The 24,601-nt window shown below is 45.1% G+C and overlaps 1 protein-coding gene across 3 annotated transcripts; it reads right to left on the bottom strand.

Moving 5' to 3' along the window:
* Positions 1-9,062: 9,062 nt before the first annotated feature.
* Positions 9,063-16,499, bottom strand: LOC147636117 (pentatricopeptide repeat-containing protein At3g09040, mitochondrial-like). Of its 3 annotated transcripts, XM_086801558.1 has the most exons (4): positions 15,939-16,076; positions 15,600-15,792; positions 11,828-12,312; positions 9,063-11,697 (listed from the first exon to the last, which is right to left on the bottom strand). In XM_086801558.1, exons 3-4 carry the CDS (start codon positions 11,862-11,864, stop codon positions 9,149-9,151), a joined length of 2,586 nt encoding a protein of 861 aa, XP_086657684.1. In that variant the 5' UTR covers positions 11,865-12,312; positions 15,600-15,792; positions 15,939-16,076; the 3' UTR covers positions 9,063-9,148. The 3 variants fall into 3 exon arrangements, with proteins under 3 accessions (XP_086657684.1, XP_086657685.1, XP_086657683.1); XM_086801559.1 differs by lacking the exon at positions 11,828-12,312; XM_086801557.1 differs by lacking the exons at positions 11,828-12,312; positions 15,600-15,792 and having other exon boundaries at positions 15,939-16,499.
* Positions 16,500-24,601: the final 8,102 nt, after the last annotated feature.

Raw genomic sequence — 24,601 nt, 5'->3', positions numbered from 1 at the left:
GTTTGGATTAGCAATTAGATCCGAGTGCAGATTTTTCAAGTCTCTTGGTGCTTGAGCGGCCATGGAAAATCCCGCTCTTCTCCATGCCATCATACCCAAACATGCTCCGATGGTGACCAAATTTTGCAAGCATGTGGGGACAACCCACCCCCACATGCTCGCAACGTTTGGTCACCATCGGAGCATGTTGCGTTTAGCATTTAGTGCCCAATGCGGATTTTTCAAGTCTCTTGGTGCTTGAGAGGCCATAGAAAATCCTGCTCTTCCCCATGCCATCGTACCCAAGATTACTCCCCATTCTATCTTTGTCTTTGGACACATCTACCTAGTTCATGAGAGGGGCCCCTCCATGACACTATCGTTTTGTTGTTATTATTGGTGAAAAGAAGCTTGCGGTGTGGGAGGATCATTATTTCTTTTTTTTTAAATAATTTCTTTAAACCGTAGGAATTTTGTTTTTAAAATTTTGACTTTGTTGGACACAATATGATAGTTATATCAAATGTTGTTCTCTATCATCATTTTGTACACAAAAAGTTGTCATTTGAGTCACTTTCCCATGGTTTTGATCTTTCATGAGGTACATGAATTTTATTTTCCCATGCTTTACCCACTTATTATTTTGATGAAAATTAATCTCATTCCATCCATCACTTTATACTTATCGTAAATAGAGAGTGTCTCTTAGTTCTACCCCAAGTGGGATGTTGATTTGAAAATTTCTAACAGATAGATAGCATCTATGGTATTCTTCTAACATTTTAATAGCTCTTTTTATATTTTATACGTTGTCACATATTCATACTTAACTTTGACATTGTGGAATTTGTAGATGTAAAATATCATAGATTTTGGATTTCAAATCTCTCTTAAAAACTTAAATTTTAATTTTAGATTTTAAATGTTAAGTCCCCCCTTTCATGATAATGCCATCTAAATGGAAATTTATTTTTTCACAATAACGCCATCTTAACGAAAATTCATTTTTTCATTTTAATGTTTAATTTTTAATACATTTTAAATTCAAGTTTTCATCAATCTCAAGAGGATTGTAAGGATGGTAAACATATTTCAGCCATCTTGCTATGTGGCATGGACCCATTAACACTGAAATGTACCCACATGTGTACACACAACTATTTATCAAACATTAATGATTTCAAGGTTATGCTTTAGTCATTAGGCTATAGCCTAATGATTGAAGTACATGGTTGCTATGCGTGAGGTATTAACTTCAAGCCCACGACCTCCTTGGTTTAAGGACCATCTTTCACTCTCCCTCCCTCTCTCTCTCTCTCTCTCTCTCTCTCTCTCTCTCTCTCTCTCTCTCACACACACACACACACACACACACACAGGCAAGACAACTTCCATCGTTATATGCGTCTCTCTCTCTCTCTCACACACACACACACACACACACACAGGCAAGACAACTTCCATCGTTATATGCATCTCTCTCTCTCTCTCTCTCTCTCTCTCTCTCTCTCTCTCTCTCTCTCTCTCTCTCTCTCTCTCTCTCTCTCTCTCTCTCTCTCTCTCTCGACAAACAGTCAACTTCCTTCCTTATGCATATGTATCCCATGTAGAACAACCCGATGCCTAGATGCCATTTATTGTTGTTGGCCTGGCCCATGAACAAGCATCATTGTCTACGGTAGCCCAAGCTCTGAATATTCACTTGGTTCCTAGTATTGAAAGTCTTTGTAGTGACATCCATTTGTTACACTATACGAAGGACTTAGCCAAGTGCATGGAGTCACAAAGTGAAGAGGTTTCAACAGAATGGAGAGACGTCGGTTCTAGGATACTGAGGTGTAGAGACGTAAACACATTGGAGCTACGGACTGAGCTGGGTACTTAGATGATGAGATGTCAATAGCCTTAATTTTGCATTTGCGTCATGATTGCTTCATGCCATTAATGGATGGTTGTTTTCTGCAGGTTTCACCAATGCCATCGTGGGTCCACGGTGAGCATTGCAGTGCAAATTCCACAAGAACTCATACCAAGTATGAGAGATTACTGGGTTGTAAAGAAGAGAGAACAGAGAAGAAAGGTAAAGGATGTGGAAAGAATGAGAGAAAATGACTAGATTGATGAGATCTAAAGAAAGAAGATTTGTAGAGCTGTGGCCAACTGTTGGTGCAAGGAAACACAAGGACTGATAGACGAAATTAAAATAGAGATTCTTGGGTAACTCCTCCTACATCCAACATTTTGTGGGCTACGACCACAAAACAATGGAACTAAAGAGAGCAATTTTCTCCAACATTCGCAAAACCTTATTTGAAGTGAGGGTGCGTCACTCGAGCAATGAGTTGTTTTTCAAAAGAATAATTGTGATGGCCTGTATCAATGCCAATGATGCGGAGGATGCAAAGCTCTTGAGTAGCAAAACAGTCGTCAAGGCATTGGGTATACATAGGAGGAACATCATTTCTGCCAATGGGTGGTTGCAAGATGAGGTTATCTAGTTTTGTTTAGTGGGTGCCCTTAGGTTTAGCCTGAAAATAGGCATTTTTTCAAGAAGAATAGCTAATCTCTCCTAGTTAGCCAAGGAGTTTCACTTCGAGGTCTTCTAATGAAACATCATATGCAAAGTTGGGCAACTAAAACTATAATCTGATCGAATATCCAATAATTTCAAATCCCCTTTTCTTTGGGAACCAAAATTGTATACAGGTCATGTCGGAGGTTTGGACAGATACACTGAATGTGAGTAAATTTCCTATAACTTTTACATTATTACTCATATGAGGTTCCCACTTTGCATGTCACAAATTCAAATAACATAGAGCTTCACTTGATTTATCGAGTAATTTTTGATGCATTCTACTATTTTCTATATTATTTAAAAGGCATTAGAATTGTTAAAAAACATACTATTTTGTCCTCCCACCACATCTACCATTTAAAATGCTCAATTTGTATGGATCTAGTGATGATTAGATTGGGGAAGATTAGTACCAACATTTGTGTGGGAGTGCAGCATCATCGTATTCCAGACGTGATGCTTGGATTGTAAGGAGATTTTTCTGGCATGTGGATGGTGGCATGATTGATCGTAGAGCCTCCCATGATTGTGACATAGTACCTGGCACTTTGGGCTTACATTCCATCAGGAGCACATGCATGGAGGCCCCCACGATTTACACATGACGGTTTGCATGCTTCTATATGGAGCATGTATGGATGGCGATTGGTCACATTGTGCCTCGAGAGGATGTGTAGATGCATGGATACAGACAGTCCTCTCCCTCAAGCATCCTTCACATCCAGTGTTGTCCGATGAGCACACAGGTCATGTGTTCATGGCCAGCTATGATGACCTGATAGATTTGCCACAGGAGGGTGATGTATTTGCTGTTATTGCTAGTGAGAACAATAGTGAGGGAGAAGACTACTATTTGATGAGTTGCACTAGGCCAAAGTGCATCATCCTTGACCATGATAGTGGATGATCATGGGTTTTATTTTGATGCCCATAGCATGATTGTGGCAGGCCAGTTCTACTAGCAAATTCGACTTTGTCGGGGGAGTGTTGAGTTCCAGCAGTGGAAGTGGGAGTTAGAGGCATTTCAGTTCTCTCATCTAGTGGTTGCTACCAGGCTCACTTTTGATCGAGTATACAGAGCCGAAAACAGAGTTCTCACCCACGTTTTCGGCTTCGAATGGATGACCATGAGAGCATTCTAGAGAATTTGAGAGCTAGAGAGGGTGCTGCTCATCACTAGATCTCTATCTTGATAGTTCCTTTTTTCTTCATCACCAGGACCTCATGGAAGGTGTCCTTCGCAGCCTTCAACAAGATTATGACCACGGGCGCCATGCCATATAGAGGCTTTCAAAGGGTCTAATTCACTTCATTCCTAATAAGGAGGGTGGTGACAAATTGGAGATCCAATGGAGACCCATCACCCTCCTCGTCGGGACCACCTACAAGATTTTGGCCAGGGCCATCAGTTGGAGACTTCAGCCCTTCCTCCCTAACTTGATTCATGATACTTAGACAGGTTTTGTTCAGGATTGGAGCATTCTCGACAACATTTAGAGGTGATAGGTTTGCCTGGATGCAGCACAACAGGATCTCATTGTGCTCCTTCTGGATTTTGAGAAAGCCTATGATGGAGTTAAATCGGGCTTTCTGGAGGGCACGATGTACCGGATGGGTTTTCCAGAGGAGTGGATCCATGGTGTTTCCGGACTTTACTCAGCCTCTCATAGTTAGGTTCTCATTCAAGGAGCCAGAGGTGACAGATTTCCCCTTTCTCGCTCAATCTAGCAAGGCTGCCCTCTATCACCCTATCTCTTTCTATGTGTCACCGAGGTTATCAACAATTTTCTCTCAGCTCAGGAGACTAGGCTCCAGGGATTGTGTCTCCCCATCCATACACAGGAATAGCTGCTAGACTCAGAGTTCGCAAATGACACAACAGCATACTTATCCAGAGATGTGGGGAATCTTCAGAGATTTGCAGAGGCGATAGAGATCTTCTGTCACACATCACGAGCGATAGAGATCAACTGGCACAAGTTGTGTGGATTTTGGGTTGGCTCTCCGCCTGCTCCGACTTGGCATCCAGTTGAGGCTTTCTAGTGGATCTTGAGGGGTACTCCAGTTTGATGCCTCTATATTGGAGTTCAATGAGGCTTTCCCTAGCCGAACCGAGTGGTGGTTGTGAACCAAGTTCTTGCCACCATGTGGTATGTTACTTCTTTTGCTACATTCTCCCGAGCCTACATCGGTCAAGTTCAACGACTAATCTGCATCTTTTTTGTGGGCTCGTAAAAGCAACGGGAAGCCTGCCCAGGCCAAGGTGGCCTGGAGAGTGATCATACAGCCACGCCACAGAGCGGGCTTGGGCATCATCGACCCCTCCATTCAGAGCCATTACCTGTTGGGCAAGCTGATTGTTAGAGCACTTCTTCCAGGTAGCAAGCCACTCTTGATACCTTGTACAATGGGGAGAAGTGACTAATGCAAGGGTTGATACCAAGGTTAGCCTGGGTGATAGCCAACAAACAAGTTGCTAGCCCCTCTTTGTCAGGAAGCTAGGGGCTTCAACCTTGCCACTAGGGGTGTCACTCTCTTGATTGGGTAAGGAGCAAAGAGGGAAGGAGCTATGGAGATCTCAACCTCTACCTCAATGCCTATGTGCATGACAAAGAGGGTGACAAAGATGGAGAATAAGATAGAGAGAGAGAGAAAGAGAGAGAGAGGTATTAACGTCTCGGGTGACAAAGATGGAGAATAAGATAGAGAGAGAGAGAGAGAGAGAGGTATTGACGTCTACCTCAATGCCTATGTGAATGCAACACGAGAGCATATACGACCAACGGTGGGACTTGAACTCGGGTGGATCATGGCCTTTATAAGGGCCCTCGTACTAGCCAATCTGCCCCACTTGTGGGTCGCAGAAAGGTAGTGTGAGGGTCCTCTTTTATTGCACACACACACACACTAGGAGAGAGAGGTATTAACATCGGTAGAATGCAACACGAGGGCATATACAACCAATGGTGGGACTTGAACTCGGGTGGATCATGGCCTTTATAAGGGCCCTCGCACTAGCCAATCTGCCCCACTTGTGGGTGGCAGAAAGGTAGTGTGAGGGTCCTCTTTTATTACACACACACACTTGGAGAGAGAGAGGTATTAACGTCGATAGAATGCAACACGAGGGCATATACGACCAACGGTGGGACTTGAACTCGGGTGGATCATGGCCTTTATAAGGGCCCTCACACTAGCCAATCTGCCCCACTTGTGGGTGGCAGAAAGGTAGTGCGAAGGAAGAGAAGGAAGCATGCATCCCAATGCCTACACCACAATCCACAAGCAAGCAAGCATCTCGATCCCCACACCACAAATGCAGTGAGCCATGGAAGGATTTCCTCCTGGCTAGGATTTCAACCTATACATGGAGTTTGGGGGGGGCCTTGGCCGCAGAACTAGATGGATCTTTATGGAGATAAGAACCCACGGCTTTAGCCTAGCTTTCAAGAACAGATTTGCAACAAGCCTATTACAAGCATGGGATCACCTTAGGCCGCGGCCCTCTAGTAGTCAATTCCGGTAGCCTCCGAGGAGTGTCTTCGACAGCCCTTGATTAGGAACCCCCCGATCCGTTTACCTAGTGGGTCACATCCTAGGGGCTCGGCCTCATGTATCCTAGGGAGCTTTGAGCATGGCACTTGCTAGGTCTCTTGGAGATTGGCTTGCATTCAGATAGCTTCCCCAGTGGCTCAAGAGAGAGGCCTGGTTGGGATTCGAGGCAGAGACAGAGTCAGCCTCAACATTGACTCGTGACCCTCTTCCCCCCAGTGTTTACCAGGCATGATATTCTCCTACCAATTCATGGTGCGGATGAGAGCTCTGCATTGCATTGCTCACTTTTTCGATTGGACCTCATGGCAGATTAGTGAGATTAGAGCCCCTCTTGGAGGACTTCAAGGGATGCACGTTACAGAGGGTGAGGGTGATCGGATTTCATGCACATGAGTGGCACATAGACCCACCTCTGGCCAAAGTGGCCAGGGAGAGATTCTGACATTTATGGATTTGGGAGAGCTGGCCCATCACGTGCCTCTAATGGGGCCCAGGGGAGAGGACTTGGGTGTGATCCTGCAAACGAGGAGATTCTGGGTATCTCGTTCTTTGCATACACCACACGGCTAGGCCATAGGGTCTAGATGCCCAAGGTCGAGCAGCAATAGGACACTGGCAGTCTCAGGGCCTCTTGAGGCTCACTGTGCTTTCAGATTTCAGGAAGAGGCTCTGGGAAAGTTTTTGGCATCGGAAGATCACCCGCTTTTGTGGTTGTTGGCTCATCGGAGTTTGGCGGTTGGCACATGGTTGGCCATCGACGCTAGACCAGTAGCATGTCCGAGATGTGGCCATCCCCAGGAGTCTCAGCGACATTGTCTTTGGGATGGACCAAAGGCTCGGCAAATTATCTGCATCTTCACTATGGAGAGGGCCTCTCCCCATACTATTACATGGAGCACTGTCGCCTGGGCCACTGAGGCCAAGGTGGTCATGGCTTATGAGGAGGAAGGTGGGGGGCTAGCCCTTCAGGTCTCTCACCTTCGCATCTCGACAATGCCAGTCCCAACCCCATCTACTGGTCACTGGAATCCTGGTTCAAGCCAAAGATGGGAGATTTGTAGAAGCATTGCTGTATGGCACATCTGGAGAGCTCGATGCAGCGAAGCCATCTAAGGCACCCACACTCCGCCTCTGGAGTCCATCACGAGCATCTAGCTCGACATCATTCATACCCTCTGTAGACAATGGGGGAAGCTTCAGGGTGGTTCTGACCATATGCGGAAGCGCCGAGAAGCCTTCTTGAGGGTCTGGCGACCTGGTCCTTTTTTCATAGATAGTGGTGGTGAGCCCACTTGGCACTACAAACCACATGTGTGATTATTCCCTCCCCTGTCCCTTGTATTAGTATGAGATAGCCTTCTCCTCGTAGAGCGGCCAGCCAGAGGAGAAGTGCATCCTTCCCCCTTATTTTGTTCTTTGATCCTCGCTTCGTACATGGAGACGAGTTTGTATCTAGCCTTTGAGGGTGGTTTTTAATTAACTAATAGAAGGATGTTGTTTTCGGAAAAAGACAGGATAGAGGTCGTAACTTCTAGGAGAGGCTACAACGAAGGGGAATAGTCATTGTTTGGACTCCCTTTGGTTCAGTATTGTGTTTGGGTTCTTCTTTGGGCCTGGGAAGAGTATCTCGTTTTTGGTATACCTGCTTTCCTACCCCACCAACCCTTTCCCCAATGCGAAGGACTGCAATCCTTGCCATCTAGTTGTTCACATGGACACAAAAAGTCACACCAAAGTCTCTCTCAACAATCATCATGAGGGACGTTCGCAAGATCGCCATGTCCATCATCGTGAGAATTCTTCTCAATATCGTTACGGGCCATGGCTACGCATCAAAGCAAGCATCAAACCTCTCAAGACAACCAACCTCCCAAGGATTCTTCTCGATATTGTTATAGCTATAGTAGGGAAAAGCGTCACGAGAGTAGACATCGAAGCTCTCAAGACAATCATCATTAGCCATACAAAGGTATGGATGGTCACACACGAGAAGCAATTTTGACCTCTAAAGGTTAGACCGAGTGACAACCATAGGCTCCAAAACCAATATAATGGTAAGCCACCCCCAAGCTAGAGACCAATGCAACCCCAACGTAGCCCACACCTCCAAGGCATGCATGTCTCAACCATGCACCCCCAATCCTCACGATTGTCACACTAGTAGCTAAGCCCTTGGGAGACCCCACTCCCAAGGTTGAGTCCCACAAAGGCACCCTCTCACAAACGAGCCAAAAATCCAATTATATAGCCCATAATCCATTTCACACGATAATGAACTCTCCACCAAATAGCGAGCTCTTGATGCCTTGCACAATGGGGAGAAGTGCCTAATGCAAGGGTTAATACCAAGGTTGGGTGATAGCCAGCAAACAAGTTGCCAGCCCCTCTTTGTCAGGAAGCTAGGGGCTTCAACCTTGCCATTGGTGTCACTCTCTTGATTGGGTAAGGAGCAAAGAGGGAAGGAGCTATGGAGAGCTCACCCTCTACCTCAATGCCTATGTGCATGCAAAGAGGGTGACAAAGATGGAGAAATAGATAGAGAGGGAGAGAAGCAAGCAAGCACCCCAATGCCTACACAATCCACAAGCAAGCATTCTAAACACAAAAGAGCAGCAAAGAGGGTGACAACGATGGAGAAAAAGATAGAGAGGGAGAGAAGCAAGCAAGCAAGCAAGCACCCCAATGCCTACACAAGCCACAAGCAAGCATTCTAAACACAAAAGAGCAGCAAACATGCAAGCTATTAGAGCCCAAGAAGAGGAACAACTCAAAACTCAATAATGCTTATGGGATTGTGTCCTTTCTCATTATTGAAAAGATTTATATACTTGGCCTCATATTTACGCCGCCCATGGTATGTTCCACGGCCCAAGAGCAAGTGAAGCTAATACCTATGCTATGGATATAGAAATTCGATCATAGCCGGCAATACATGTCATAGGCTCGGCTAGATACCATAATCTTATTTGCATTAAAAGTGCATGGTACAATTACAAACAGTGGTATAAAAGTCACAACTGCGCATCGGAAGTAATGTTAACCAGTGCGAGCGTCAGCATAGATGTTTGACATGAGGACATAAGCGGAAGCATTGTTGGGATCCCTATCCACAGCATGGTCAAAGCATTGTCTTCCGAGCTCTAACTTCCCATGGGTTCTGCAGCCACCGAGCAAGGAAGTCCACAAAATGTTATCTGGTATGCTTGGCATTGTTTGAAGCAAGTCTTTAGCCACATAAAAATATCCTATACGGCTTAAAAGGTCAATCAAACAACCATAATGCTCAACACTCGGTGTGCTGAAATGACCTCTTATAGATTTGAAGTAGCCATGACCTTCTTCTGGTCTACCTGCATGACTGCAAGCAGCAAGCATATTTGCAAGCATCGTCACGTCTGTTTTCATATGTTGATGCTTCGCATCATTAAAGCATTGTAAGGCCATTGTGCTGTCAGCATACCGTGCATAACCTGCAATCATAACACACCATGACACCCCATCTCTATGTTGCCATACATCGAACACTTTGCGAGCCTCTTCAAGACTGCCACATTTCGCATACATATCAATTAGGGTGTTTCCTAAAAGACTGTCAAACTCAAATCCAGCTTTCAATACTTCTTCGTGTATCAGCCTACCATGCGTTATTGCACCCACAAGCCCACAAGCTTTTAGTGTGCATGTGTACACAATTTTGCTTGGTTTAATACCCTCTTGCAGCATTTTCTCAAAAAATTCAAGAGCGTCAAAAGCATGCCCATGCTGAGCATACCCGGTAATTATAGCACCCCATGATACCACATCATTATCACGAGCCATGTCAAACAATGTGTGTGCCTCATTTAGGCTTCCACATTTGGCATACATGTCAATAAGTGTGCTCCCAATTGCCACCTCAGATTCATATCTACATCTTATGATGTGATCATGTATCACCCTGCCATGTGCCAGGGCTCCTAAGCTGCCACATGATTTCAAGATAGAAAAGAAGGTGCCTACCTTTGGTTCAATGCTCTCTTCTTGCATTTTCCAAAAAAGCTCAAGAGCAGTAAATCCCAATTCATGCTGGCAATATGCTGCAATTATTGCATCCCATGACAGTGAGTCTCGGCTTTCCAATCCATCAAACACTTTGCAAGCCTCCTCTAGGCTACCACATTTAGAGTACATGGCAATAAGAGTGTTGCAAACTATTGTGTCAAGATTTAGTCCAGTTTTGATTATTCCATCATGTATGAGCCGGCCCTGTTGAATGGCCCTTATGCTACCACATGCCTGCAAGATGCACAAAAACAAGACTTTGTCGGGCTTGATGTGGCACTGTTGCATCTCTTGCACGAGTTCAAGGGCCAAAAGCGCATGGTCATGCTGGACATACCTTGAAATCATTGCACTCCACGACACCAGACTCCGATTTGGCATCCCATCAAAAACCTTTCGTGCATCATGTAGATCTCCACAGTTTGCATATGTGTCAATAAGGGCATTCCCAATAGCCACATCAGATTGAAGCCCACTTCTGATTACAAGCTCGTGTATCACTCTGCAATGCTCCAGGCAACTATCCTTGCCACATGCATTCACTATGCATGAGAATGTGACTTTGTTGGGTTCAATGCCCTCCTTTAACATTTGCTCAAAACGTCTGACTGCAGCAAAATGGTGACCATTGTGAGAAAGTCCTAACATCAACGTAGTCCATGACACCACGTCTCGATTTGGCAATTTAATAAACACTTTCTCTGCATCCTCTAAGGTGCCACACTTGCTGTACATGTCTATAAGAGAGTTTCCCACTACAACATCCGATGTAAGCCCACTTCTAACCATGCAATCATGTAGTAGTTTTCCATGCCTAAGGGCTCCTCTACAACTGCAAGCTTTAATGATTCCCAAAAATGTAACTTTCTCTGGCATCATGCTTTCTTCTCGCATTCTCTCAAACAGTTCAAGAGCATGAAAATTGTGTCCATGCAGAGTATATCCTGATATCAGTATGCTCCATGACACAGTATCACGATTTGGCAAGGCATCAAAAATCTTGTGTGCTTCATCTAGCACCCCACATTTAGCATACACATCAATAAGGGTATTGCCGATAATCACACCTGAAGCAAGTCCACTTTTAACAAGTAGGTCATGTATCAGCCTACTTTGCTCTAAGACCCTTATACTGCCACATGCTTTCAAAGCACCAAGAAGTATGGCTTCATTTGGAATTACACCCTCTTGTAGCATTTTATCAAAAAGTTCCAAAGCTCTTACCCCATGCCCATTTCTTACACATCCTGCAATCATTGCACCCCACGACACTATATTTCGATTTGTTAGTTGGTCAAACACATTATTTGCCTCTTTCAAGCATCTGCACTTGGAGTACATGTCAATGAGGGTACTCCCAATCGATACATCTGATTCCAATCCCACTTCAATTAGATGCCCATGTATCACCCTGCCTTGTCTTATGGATCCAATGCTAGTACAAGCCTTGAGAAGACCCAAAAAGGTGACCACATCTCGTTCTACACCCTCTTTTTGCATTTTGTGATCGCCGTTGTGGAGTGGGTGGAGGCTCGGTCGGATCCCTAGAATGCAAAAGGGTCACTTTAAGGTTAATAAGTATTAAAATTTAAGTATCAAGGAATAAGAGAGAGATTTGAAACAGGTAAAAAGAAAGAACAAGAAGGAGAATCGAGATGGCCCATGTAAGTTTACCTAATCCCCTCCATAGGAATGTCGGGGTCCTCTTCATCAAGCACGGTGGTGGCTAGGGCCTCTCGCATAAAGTAGCTGAGCAGCCCCAATGTGGAGCCCTCCATGTCGGTCATGCACAAAACCCTATACAAGGGAGTCAGCACAATGACAATAGCACGCACCTCGTGCCAAAAGGACTCTCTCATGCATAGCCGTAGAATGGCTCGGGCATCGTCTGCACTAGTCCTCGTCTCTTCTCTTAGCCATGCGACGAAATCCGGGGAGACCACGATAACTAGAGCTTCGGTTGCACGTCGTAAAGCCACTCTAAGAGAAGCCACATACACGCAAACCGCGTGCTTGAGGACTTCTTAAAATCCAAGTCGCTTCGCTCACGAAACATAGTGAGCACCTTCACCTTCTTCGTGAAGAAATTCACAACTGATAGGGCTTGTGCAACCACCCTCTTCACCCAAAGAGCCGGCTGCAGTTCAGTCCAGTCCAGCCTGCGTTTTCAGTCTTGCATCAGTTCTACAACAGTTTACCTTGCGTTTCAGTTCTACAGCAGTTCTACAACAGTTCCTCCGCCTTCTGTGCATCATCCATACATGCTACAGTCATCTGGTGAAGGTAACATATCACTCATAAGCATTTTCAGCATATTTACATAGCTTAGAACAGTTCACCGCAATCCTTTCTCAGCCTCAGGTGTGCAGCCCTTCCTCACGCCCTTAGGAAGAGTGCATAGGCTCGAGATCAGTTTATTGAGGTGTTTCTACAGCCGTGTACAGTTCAGCTAGGCTTCCGATCCTCCGAGATCTTGCGTTTGGCTTATCTACAGTCCATAGTCATTCTCTCTAAAGTAATAAAGCAAATACTATCTCGTTAACGAGATAGGGGGCTCTTCAGTGGGTAATTTGGGACCCAATCTGGTGTGCGATTCTCATATATTCTCTCTCATCTCTTTGAAGTTTGAAGTATTAAAGTGGATTGCTAAATCACGAAACTCAGGATATAGAAGACGGTGTGAGCATTTGTGTGACAGGATCCTCCAATACAAAGACTTCCGCTGCATATTACACTCTAGTGCTTATTTGCTTCCACTCTGTGCACTCTTTCGTGGGCGTGGCTACTACCAGGTTGAGTTCGACTCACCAGCGGCGTCAGATCGAGTCATGCAGCCGAGGCCCTTCTTTACACGGTGACAATAGCACGGCTTCGACCCCATGTCCAACCCACTGGCTAGCGAATCGGGGTTCCCAGTGACACTCTTCTTCACGGGCCTCAGGAATGGATACCTTCCTCTTCTCCCGGTGATCGGTGGAGCCATTGAGAGAGTGATGAATCCCCCCCCAATTGCTACCTCGTCTCTCACACGGGCGACCAGGATTCCATCCCTTCGCATTTGTATTGCCTCGCCGGAGACAGTGCCTCGTGTCATATCTATCCCATGCCTTTGGGGCGACCCCATCATCCAACGAGTGGAATACTCTGACCTTCCGGGCCAATGTTTCATTTGCAGGTAGATGGGCCACCTCGCCAGAGCTTGCCCTCGGCGCCAATCCAAGAGACCGCCTCCAGCGGTCCCCCTCCCCCCATCTCGGGTCCACGTTCAGATCCTCACCAGGGGGCACAGAGAGAGGTAAGCTCTCAAGTAGCGAAGCACCAGGACCCAACCGTGGACGACCCTACTGCCAAAGAGTGGTGGACTATTGGCCCGCGCCCATGCCATCAGCCGACTACCAAAGCTGAGCACCGCCACCGTGCGTGCCAGGTTGGCAAAGTAATGGAGGATTCGGTTCTATCAGAGAACCATTTCGAGCATTTATCACAGCACCCACCCGTCAGCAATGGGTCCCCTCTAGTCACGACGAGGGTCCCTCGAGCCCCTCCGGTTTGGCGGCCGCATCCCCGACGAGATTCCTGATGCGGCTCGCAGTTTCTAGTGAGGCGAGCTGGCCCCACTGAACCCCCAACGAGCCCCTCCTAGTAGCCTCCCTCTCCGATGGATTACCCCCAGCCGCTCCCTTCTCCTTCATCTCCACCCCCCCACCCCCCCTCCACCTCCTCATCCCCCCCCCTCTCCTCCTCCTACATCCTCGCCTCCAACTCTTCCCGCAATAGTCCCCTCTGCCCCATCCTCTTCCTCTAAGCCCGCACTCCCCCCTCCCTCCGCCTCTCCAAAGCACTCCTGTCACCCTCCAATAGCACCCAACCCAAAGCAGAGACAGTCGGCGAGATTCATTCGCAGCTTGCTTCATCGATTCTCAGAGCCGCTTCCTTGGTGAGGGCTCTCCCGCCAGAGTCCCCAAGTGGGCCCACCAGGATCTTCGGGTTGCCTCTGGATTACAGTTTCTTCCAATGTCTTCCGACGGAAGGCATATTTGTGAGGACACAATAGCTCCCATTCGGATGTGTGGTGTTTCATCACTCCAGACCTTTTACGTCAGAGAGTGGCACGATGATCTCCTCCTTTCTTTTGTGTGCAGCCCCGGATATGGAGTGGAACTCGGAATCGATGGTTGCCGCCATCCACGGACAGGCAGTTGAGCTTTCACACCATCTTTATGATCTTCGCATCACCGACGTGCTCACCCACCTCTAGCCCTTGGCTAGGATGGAGCTCAGAGGCTCAGGCCATAGAGACTAAGACGGGGAGGTGATGGCCTCCAACCTGGAGGTGTTGCTCTTTGTGTTCCTACATATCTCAATCGCGCAATACCTCTCCCACCTTCTTATAGATACCTCCATTGTGATCGATGGAGTTCAGAGTATGCCTACTCTCGCGCTTGGTCAAAGTGGCGACACCTGGAGGACAGGATCTGGATCTGAACCCACTTGGTGCGCCTTCGCCCCCGAATTGCTTGTGATTATTTCCCATCTAAACCCACGCCCACGACTCTTCGAGTAGAGGGCAGTTCTGATAGTTTCGTCTTCCACAGAGATTGATATGCGGATAGCATCATGGAACATTCAGGGTTTAGCAAAGCCTCAGTGCTTTCAGAGGCGAGGCGTCCTTAGAGGAGAGCTCCACAGAGCTACAATTGGGGAACCCATGGACATTCTCTTCCTCTAGGAGCACCACCTTTCCGAGGGGCGTACCAGCCCCGCTGCGGAAAGATTTTACCAGGCAGGAGTCACACTTTTAGGTCTCCCTCTTTTGGCCCCTCAGGAACACAAGGAGGAGTTTGTATTTTTGTCAGTGAGCAACTCTTGCTGGCTGATAAGCTCATGTGTCATAGTCTCCGGGCGAGCACAGTGGGTTAACATTATGATTGGAGAGGATCGCATGGACTTCCTCAATGTTTATGCCCCGAACGTCGCCAGGTAGAGCCATCTTCTGGAGCACAATCCGCCAGGCCCTTCCTCAGGCTGACTTTTGGTGCATGGGTGGAGACTGTAACATGATTGAGCCAGTAGAGGACAAACTCGGAGGAGGCACGGCCGAAGTCTCAGGCGCAGAGTTCTCTGCATGGGAGGAGTTGCTACTAGCACTCAGGGAACAGGATCCTTGGCATCTTCCAGAGTTTGGGCGCAGCCCTCGGAACCTATGTTTCTCACAGTCTGATAAGAGGAGCACCGTCCCCAACCTCTTGTTGCATTTGTTTAGAGAAATAAAGGGCATCTTTCCCCTGCCCACGCTTAGTATGGGCTGCAACCATGGCATTCCATGACACCACATCCTGCTCGTTCAACCTGTCAAACAACCCCCTTGCATCATCAAGATTTCCACACTTGCAGTACATGCTAACAAGAGTATTTCCTAACAAAGCATCTGAATCAAATGCATTACCAATGATACGAGGATGCAAGCGCTCCCCTTGGGAGAGTACTTCTCGGATAGATTATGCCAAAAGGATGCTGGTGTAAATGAACTTATTTGGCAACACCCCTTCACCTAGCATTATCTCAAAGAGTTGCATGGCTTCAATACTCTCTCCATGCTGGCTACATGCTCTGATCATAAAGTTCCATGAAAACTCATCCTGGTAAGGAATTGATGCAAAAAGGCAGCGAGCATCACCCATTAGTCCACAGCGAGCATACATCTGTACAAAGAGATTTTGAAGGACCACAGCATGTTCAAGGCCATCTTTTATGATGTGATCATGGATAAGCATCCCAGACATACCTGCAGTAACCTTCCCACACCACTGCAGCAAGGCAGGACATTTCTCGATGGAGGGAAAGCTGATATGATCCAAGGCCACCATCCGTTGCTCTGCATCCAAGCTTCTATGCAGGTACATGGACTCGTCTGAGCCTTCTGTGAAGAAACTTCTGGTCCTTCTTGTCAGCACTGTTTGATACAAACATGCTCCATGCGCAGCCCTAAACCTAATGTGAAGAAGTTCATGTGCCCTTCTGGTACCGTCCCTTAATGATGACGGTCCACTGTACGACACTCCATGTGCTCTCCTGAGTCTAGTATGTCGAAAACTACACTGCATAACGTTATGGCGGCAAGCTCAAATCTTCCGAGAGGCTGTGTACGGCCAATGTCTGGATGGCAATGAGGCCGGCCATAAAGCGAGACTCTCCCAGCAGCTATTACCATGCCTGGCTAAAAAACTCGCCTGCTAGGCTAGCCATCTACTGCACACATCGCTAGCTCTCTCTTCTAATAACACTTTAAGGAGGATTCATTAAGATTACGGTACCTCAGGCTCATACATTAAGAAGTTGGCTGACTGGCGCACTGCTCGGAAAAAAAAATGTTTTTTTCAACCCTTAAAATTAAAGGCAATGCATAGGCTTAACCTGGGTTTAGACTTCAAAATCATACAAATGTCTGGATTTATAACTAAAATGTATAAATTTCATCCCTTAAAATTAAAAGCAATTTAGAATTTTAACCAGGATTTCTAAATTTCAGCCGGAAAAATAACACTACAAACCGGGTTATGTGAGCACTGGACTGGCATCTCACCATTTTAATATTTTAATACTTATATTCATCACATATGTCTTGCTCTCCTATCCAAGCAATCGCTGGCCTTAAATAATGATAAAGGTGAAAACCTTAGGCAAATTGATAACTTTCTATTTCGTGGAAAAAAAATCTCCATCCCCTACGGCTAGGCGTACGCTCCTTCTTCCTCGCCACCGACTTGTCTTGTGTAGAGAGGCATAGACAAAGCAAGTGAGTAATGTTGCACACGAGACCCAACTAATAAAGTACCTTACAAAATTTGATTTTAGTGTGCTGCTATATTGCCACACCTACATGCGCACTCCTTGACTGGCACTTCCCTACATAAGCTTGGTACTCGGCCTAGCATCACACAATATGCATGTTCTCTACATGGATTGCCAAACCTGTATACGGACACCTCCATACGCCCTTCCCGCTTAAGATAAATTAATGAGAACTCCAATACTTCATTACTATATTTATATGTATATCTCTCTCTTACACCCAAAAAAAAACCACACCCCATATGATTGGTTTTGATCCTTGGCATTGTAGATCTACTAGGTGATTAGTAATATGTTTTCTATTTTCTTAGACCATAGATTTAGCTCAAGATCAACATGCTCTTATGCATTATGTCTAATAGGTAACTTTAGCCTTCTAAAAACCTCCTAGTTGAGGATTAGTAATAGACCTACTAGTTGATTTGTGATATGTTTTCTCTTTTTATATATTAGACTTGCTAGTTGATTTGTAATATGTTCTTTGGTTTTTATATGATAGACCTACTAGTTAATTTGTAATATGTTTTCTCTTTTTATAGACCATAGATTTAGATCAAGTTTAACATGATCTTTATGCATTGTGTCTCACAGGCCTTGTACAAAATCTAATATGATTTGCTTTTGTGCATGCGTACGTGCGTGCGTGCGTGTGTGTGTGTGTGTTACATGTTATAAATTTTAAAGGAGAATGTATGTGGATAAAGCTTGACTTAGTGTTGTGTGTGGTTTAATTTTTTGAAATAGTAAGAGTAATATAGTGCTCACGATTTCTTAGACAAGATGTGTGCAAGAGATAGTGAGGAAGATTACAAGGTTACAACAATAACAAAGTTCAAGACACATGCAAAGGGAGTGAAAGACCAAGGTTCTATAGTTTGAGAGAGAGAGAGAGAGAGAGAGAGAGAGAGAGAGAGAGGAAGGAGTGAGGTGGCTACATGTGTGTGTGTGTGTGTGTGTGTGTGTGTGTGTGTGCGTGTAACTTTGGGAGAAGTTTGGGGAGAAATTTATGGATCTCACCTATTTTACTCTTCCCTCTTCTTTCTTGAAGCTTTCCATGTGGCTATGGTGCATCATACATACCTCCTATGACTACTAAACTTAGGGCAAGCTCTCAAGCATCACATAGAGCTCTTTATCTTTCTTGAAGCTTTCCATGTGGCTATGGTGCATCATACATACCTCCTATGACTATTAAACTTAGGGGAAGCTCTCAAGCATCACATAGAGATCTTTCTTGGCCACATTCCCTCTTCTTTCTTGAAGTTGCATCATACACACCTCCTATGCTGCCTACTAAAACTTAGGGCTATCATTCCCAAGCTCTCAAGCATCACATAGAGCTCTTTCTTGTGGCCACATTCCCTCATCGATTTTGCACCATGAGGCTGCATTTTTGCACCATGAGGCTGCATTTTTGCACCGCCCATTCCTTGAGCATATTTCTAATTAAGATGGTGGCTAATGGTGATTCAAGTTTATGCAATGGATTCTCCTTCATGTAAGCTTCCATTGGAATTGTAGTCTTTCTTTCTTGATTTGAGCAGGTTCTTGGTGATTAGGGCTTCTGTAAGAAATTAAGATTTACGAAAGGTACATGGGTTCTTACCAATCTACCTTCTGATCGTAAGATCCCTTATATAGAACTCATTACCATTTAAATATTTCCTATTCTCCATGTTCTCCTCTACCCTCTCTCTTACATGTAAGAGAGAGGATAGAGAGAGAATAATAATGCACTCAAGTGGAGTACAACACATATGCACTCCATGGGAGTACCACCATGACCAAGATCTTGGATCTCATTCTTTGTATTATGAAATATTAAGATTAGTTACATAAACTTGCCTAAGTTCACTCATATAGGCCTTAATGTGTTCACATGACCTTATTATCCATGGTCCCATGGCTAGTCACCCATCCTTGAGACCCTAACATAACCATAAGGTAAGGTGTAACATCATAGGAAACACATTATCCCCTCAATTCCATGTGTATGTCCATCAACAATAGAGTGTAAAACTCTTTCAAAAGAGTATGTGAACTCTTCTATGGCTATAAAACTACATAAACTTTGTTTCATGAAGGTACATGTATTTTCCAGAGGTGTCCTCAACCATTGAGCTTCTCTTCAAAAGGCGACATGGTTGTTTTAGAGCTATATGCAAATTCAGTGAGAGGTAACTATTCATCCTAAGCACTTTGTCTCTCATAACAAAAGTGCCTCAAATAGGTATCCACCTATTGGCATCTTGGTCACTGACAATCTCCACTAGCATACCATGCAATTTGAACACATGCTTCACAAATTTAAAGATGCCATATATTTGATCTTGGTAGGGATAAAATGAGCCACCTTTGTCATATGATCCACCACCACATACAAGTTGTCCCATCCCCATCTTGTAGAGGGTAATCTTGTAACAAAGTCCATATAAATATGAGTCCACTTGCCTTTGAGAATAGGCCTGAAGTAACCCATTCGGCTTATGTGTACGATCTTTATGAAGTTGTCAAGGTATACAGTTTGACCCAAATGCATGTATGCCCTTCCACATGCCCTTCCAAAAGAAACTCTTTCTAACCTTGTCATATTCCCAAATGTCCCACCACTAGGGTTGCATGCATACATGCATTTCCTCCATGACCTTTAAAGAGAATGCGGGGGAGAGGGAGAGCTTGAGTTCCTTGCAAGAAAACACACACACACACATAAGAGAGACCAAGACACAAGAAGAGAGAGATGGCTGGCTGAATTTTCTTCTACCTTCTTCTCTTCTCTATGACCATACACTAAAGAGGTAAGAGTACGTACTATAAGGGAAAGTACTCTCTTACTATAACTTACAAAGGTCGACCCATAGTGTGAATCCAACTATATGAGCTGGTGTTATAACTATGCCAGAACTCTAGTACTCCAAAGTGGTTGCGATGAAACCTGTTGTCTACCATAGCGGTGTATCAATCATAACCTCAACAACCATGCCAATGGCAAAAAGTGTGGAAGCTATCACCCAAGCAGGTCATCAATGTCTGTAGCACTAGAGCTTGATATCTCGACACTCTCCCTTGAGCTCAACTCCACACACTACACTCCAAGTAAGCTCTTAAACCTATAGAGTTTCTCTATACCAAGTGCCTTCATGAAGATGTCAGCACAGCATCCACTTGATCCTTTGTGCTGAAATATACCAGATCTATAACCACTTCTGCTAGAACCTTCTCCCTCATAAAGTGATAATGCACCTCAATGTGCTTCATACTAGAGCTTGATATCTCGACACTCTCCCTTGAGCTCAACTCCACACACTACACTCCAAGTAAGCTCTTAAACCTATAGAGTTTCTCTATACCAAGTGTTGGAATTAGGGTTGCAGGAATGCACTCACAACTTCAAGAAGATGAGGAAGCTTGAGCACAACACAGTAGTGTATTATGAGTGCCAAAAATGAAAGATGACAAGCCCTAGAAGATAATGGGCGTATATACAATGCACGGGGGAAAAAACCTCCTAGTGAGGGAAAAAGTGCCCCGGCGGTCCTAAGTGTGTTCACACACATCACTACTATAATATGGTAACAAATCCCCCCTGGAGTGATGCGGTGAACAAGAGCTAGCACTCATGTATAGGGAAGTGTCTAGCTATGTGGACGAATCCACAAAAGGGAGTAAGCCCAAAGCTTTGCGAAAAGCTTCGAACTTCTCACGAGGCAGAGCCTTTGTGAAAAGGTCTGCAAGGTTATCCTGTGTTGGCACATAAGCCAAACTGATCTCTCCTGCAGAGAGTCTCTCCCTGACATAATGGTAGTGCACCTCAATGTGCTTCGTACGAGCATGGAACACTGGGTTCCGCGCAACTGCCAATGCGCTCTGACTGTCAGTGAAGATGGTGGTGGCAGATGGCTGCCCAACACCCAAATCAGCCATAAGGCGTCTGAGCCACACACACTCAACCGTAGCTGTGAAAGCTGCCCTGTACTCAGCTTCACAACTAGAAGTGGCCACAGTAGGCTGCTTCTTGCTCAACCATGATATGCATGAGCTTCCAAGCATGAAGCAAAAACCACTCGTGGACACGCGTGTGTCATAACAACCAGCCCAGTCAGAATCTGAAAAAGCATGTAAATCTGGCGGCAATGATCCCCCCTTGGGATAAAACAACCCAAGATGCCGAGTACCACTCAAATAGCGAAAGATACGCTTCACTGCCTGCCAATGCTTAATGCCTGGGCTATGCATAAATCTGCTCACCTGTGAGACTGCAAACTGAATGTCTGGCCTCGTAATGCATACATAAATGAGGCAACCAACAGCTGTCTGATAGAGTGTGACATCAAAGTGATCTCCAGCATCATGAAGACTCAACTTCAAACCTGTCTCCATTGGAGTAGCAATAGGCTTGCAGTCTTCAAGGCCAAATCTCCGCAACAATGTTTCAATATACTTTGTCTGACACAAAGCAATACCTCCATCACACTGCTTAAATTGTATCCCCAAATAATGATGCAAATGCCCCAAATCTGACATCTCAAAAGAGGCATTCAAATCAGCCTTAAAATCAGCAATATGACTCTCATTTGGTCCTGTGAGCAGCATGTCATCGACATAGAGAGCAATGATTAGATGTACACCATCCACACGTTTAACATACAAAGTGCTTTCTGTTGGACTATTCTGAAACCCATGTGCAGTCAAATATGCATGTATTTTTTCATACCAAGCTCGTGGAGCTTGCTTTAAACCATATAAAGCCTTTTTTAACCTGCACACTTTGTTTTCCTGCCCTCTTTGAACAAAACCACGAGGCTGCGATACATACACCTCCTCATGCAAATCTCCATTTAAGAACGCAGTCTTTATGTCCAGCTGATGTACATTCCAACCATTATGAGCTGCTAATGCACAGATGCTACGAACAGTGGTCATACGACATGTGGGAGCAAAAGTCTCATCAAAATCAATGCCCTTCTCTTGAGCATAACCTTTTGCAACAAGCCTAGCCTTATGGCGATCCACTGTGCCATCAGGCTTACGCTTCAATTTGTATACCCACTTAGTGCCAATGGCCTTCTTGCCAGGGGGCAAGTCACATAAAGACCATGTACCATTCTTCATAATAGCATCGTATTCTGCTTGCATAGCAGCCATCCAATTTTCTGAACTTTGTGCCTCATCAAATGAAACAGGCTCACTTTCATCGCACATACTAGAAACAGCCAATGCATAACAATCTGACGCATAAGAGGCACCATGAGAGCCAGAACGAGTGCGACTAGACAAAGGGGCATCCAACTTGCTGTCACGCAAAGTCTGCACCAGCCATCTGGGCATGTTCCTAGAGCCCTCAATCTCTTGTCTCTCATCCTCAAGTGCATCATGCACATCTGCATCAGATATAGGCTGATCTGTGCCATCATTTAAAACCTGCATAGGCTGAAAAACTGCCTCATGAGGTATTGCACTTGACTGTGCACCACTGAAAAGAGGCAACAATGTATCATAGACATCACGTGAGCTGATATCTGTCTCCTTAGTACATGAAACCAAGGGCTGAACTTTATCTTCCACAAATACAACATCACGGCTAACCAAAATGCGCTTTGTCTGTGGATGATACAAACGATAGCCTTTGCTCTCAGCACTATATCCAACAAAAATACATTTGACAGCTTTGTCATCCAATTTTCTGCGATGTTGCACAGGCACTAATGCATATGCCAGGCAACCAAAAACACGTAAATGGCCAACAGATGGCTTGCGGCTATGCCAAGCCTCATATGGAGTGACAACCTGTAATGCTTTGGTGGGACACCTGTTTAGTACATAAGTGGCACACATGACAGCCTCAAGCCAAAAACCATGTGGTAGACTTTGACTCTTAACCATACATCTTGCCATTTCCATGAGAGACCTGTTTTTTCTCTCAGCCACACCATTTTGCTGTGGTGTATACGGCACTGTACATTGGTGTTTTATCCCACGCTCAGCCAGAAATGCATTAAATTCTGAAGACATATACTCCCCCCCTCGATCTGAACGGAGGGTGCCCATCTTACTTTCTGACACATTTTCAGCCATAACCAAAAATTGTTTGAAGCACAAAAACACTTCGGACTTTGCCTTCAAAGGATATACCCATGCATGCCTGGTAAAATCATCAATGAAAGTCACGAAGTAAAGGTAGTTTCCAAATGATGGAGTTTGCATGGGACCACAAACATCACTGTGAACAAGCTGCAATCTGCGTTCAGCTCTCACTGATCCATCTTTGGGAAAGGAAGCACGCTGCATTTTACCCAATATGCAGCCCTCACAAACATGCTTGACAGGTGCCTCAAGCTTAGGCAAAGAAGACACCATTTCAGATTTCTGCAGGCGCAGCAAACTTGCAAAATTCAGATGACCAAAACGTGCATGCCACAGTTTTGCATTTGAAATAGCCTGCGTATCCATAATAGCACATGCTGAATCCTCTACACATTTGCCATCCATATTGAGCTTATACAGCCCTCGACATAGTGAACCAGATGCTACAATGATGTCACCACAAGAGAGATCATGAACAGTACATCTGTCATCCACAAATTTTACAACCAAACCTGTTTTGGCAAATGCGGAGACTGACAGCAGATTCTTTTTGATCCCTGGCACATACAATGCATCAAAAAGTGTAAAGGTGTTGCCATTTGCAACATTCAGCACAATCTGTCCAACTCCTTTAACGGGATAAGAGGAGTTATTGGCACAAGTGACAGTATTCCCTGTGGGAGCAGACTCAAGGAAAGTGAATAAACTGCGCTGCGAGGTGATATGCTTAGTGGCACCACTGTCAAAGTACCATACATCTGAATCTACTGCAGACATACATGTGTCATGCAAAGATGGGTCATAACTGCACTGCGCATTGAATGCCCATTCTGTATCTAGCACAACATTAGCAGATTCATTGTTAGAAGGAGAGGCATCTGCAAACAGCCATACCAGCCTCTTTCTTCTTAGCCTCTTTCGCAGCCAGCTTAGGACACGCTTTGATGACATGATCATTTCCCTTACAGTACTTGCAAAATGTCTTCTGTTTGTCACCCTTCTTCTCATCTTTGTCTTCCTTCTTTGGTTGCGCAGCATTTGCAGATTTCTGCTTACTAGAAGAAAAGCCAGCTTTACCTTTCCCGCTTCTCTGACTAGCAATGAAAGCTTGATCTGCGACACGCATAATATTCCTGTTTTGCCTTGACTGGTCTTCTTGCAGCAAAACAGAAACTAACTCCTCAAATGATAAGGCATTGGGATTGCCTTTCATCATCAAGCGAAGAGTGGAAGCAAAACCCTGATAAGAATCTGGTAGACCATTCAAAACAGTCTGCACAAGTGAACTGTCTGACAGGATTTCATCTGCAGAAATGAGCTGCTCTTTGAAATCCTTGATCTTTGTCAAAAAGCTATCCATAGAATCACCTTCGTTCATATGCTCACTCTCCAACTGTTTTCGGAGGTAAGCAACACGAGCCTCATTTCTTGCCTGATACAATGTGGCAAGTACATCCCAAGCATCCTTAGAAGTCCTGCAGGAGCGAATATGTGGGATAATGGTACGTTTGA

This window comes from Cibotium barometz, chromosome 8, assembly GCF_041138505.1.
Source record: "Cibotium barometz isolate CiBa-2024 chromosome 8, ASM4113850v1, whole genome shotgun sequence".
Classification (NCBI taxonomy): domain Eukaryota; kingdom Viridiplantae; phylum Streptophyta; class Polypodiopsida; order Cyatheales; family Cibotiaceae; genus Cibotium; species Cibotium barometz.
Note: the sequence above shows the minus strand (reverse complement) of the source record. Positions and strands in the feature narration are given on the sequence as shown.

Bases quoted from the DNA above. Each gene is read 5' to 3' on its own strand.
- LOC147636117 (XM_086801557.1), bottom strand. From the start codon at position 16,257: ATGCAGTGTAGTTTTCGACATACTAGACTCAGGAGAGCACATGGAGTG. The intron at 11,698-15,938 runs GTATGTCTGGGA...TTTGCATTCTAG, and splicing joins GTGTGGGAAGGTTACTGCAG to GGATCCGACCGAGCCTCCAC.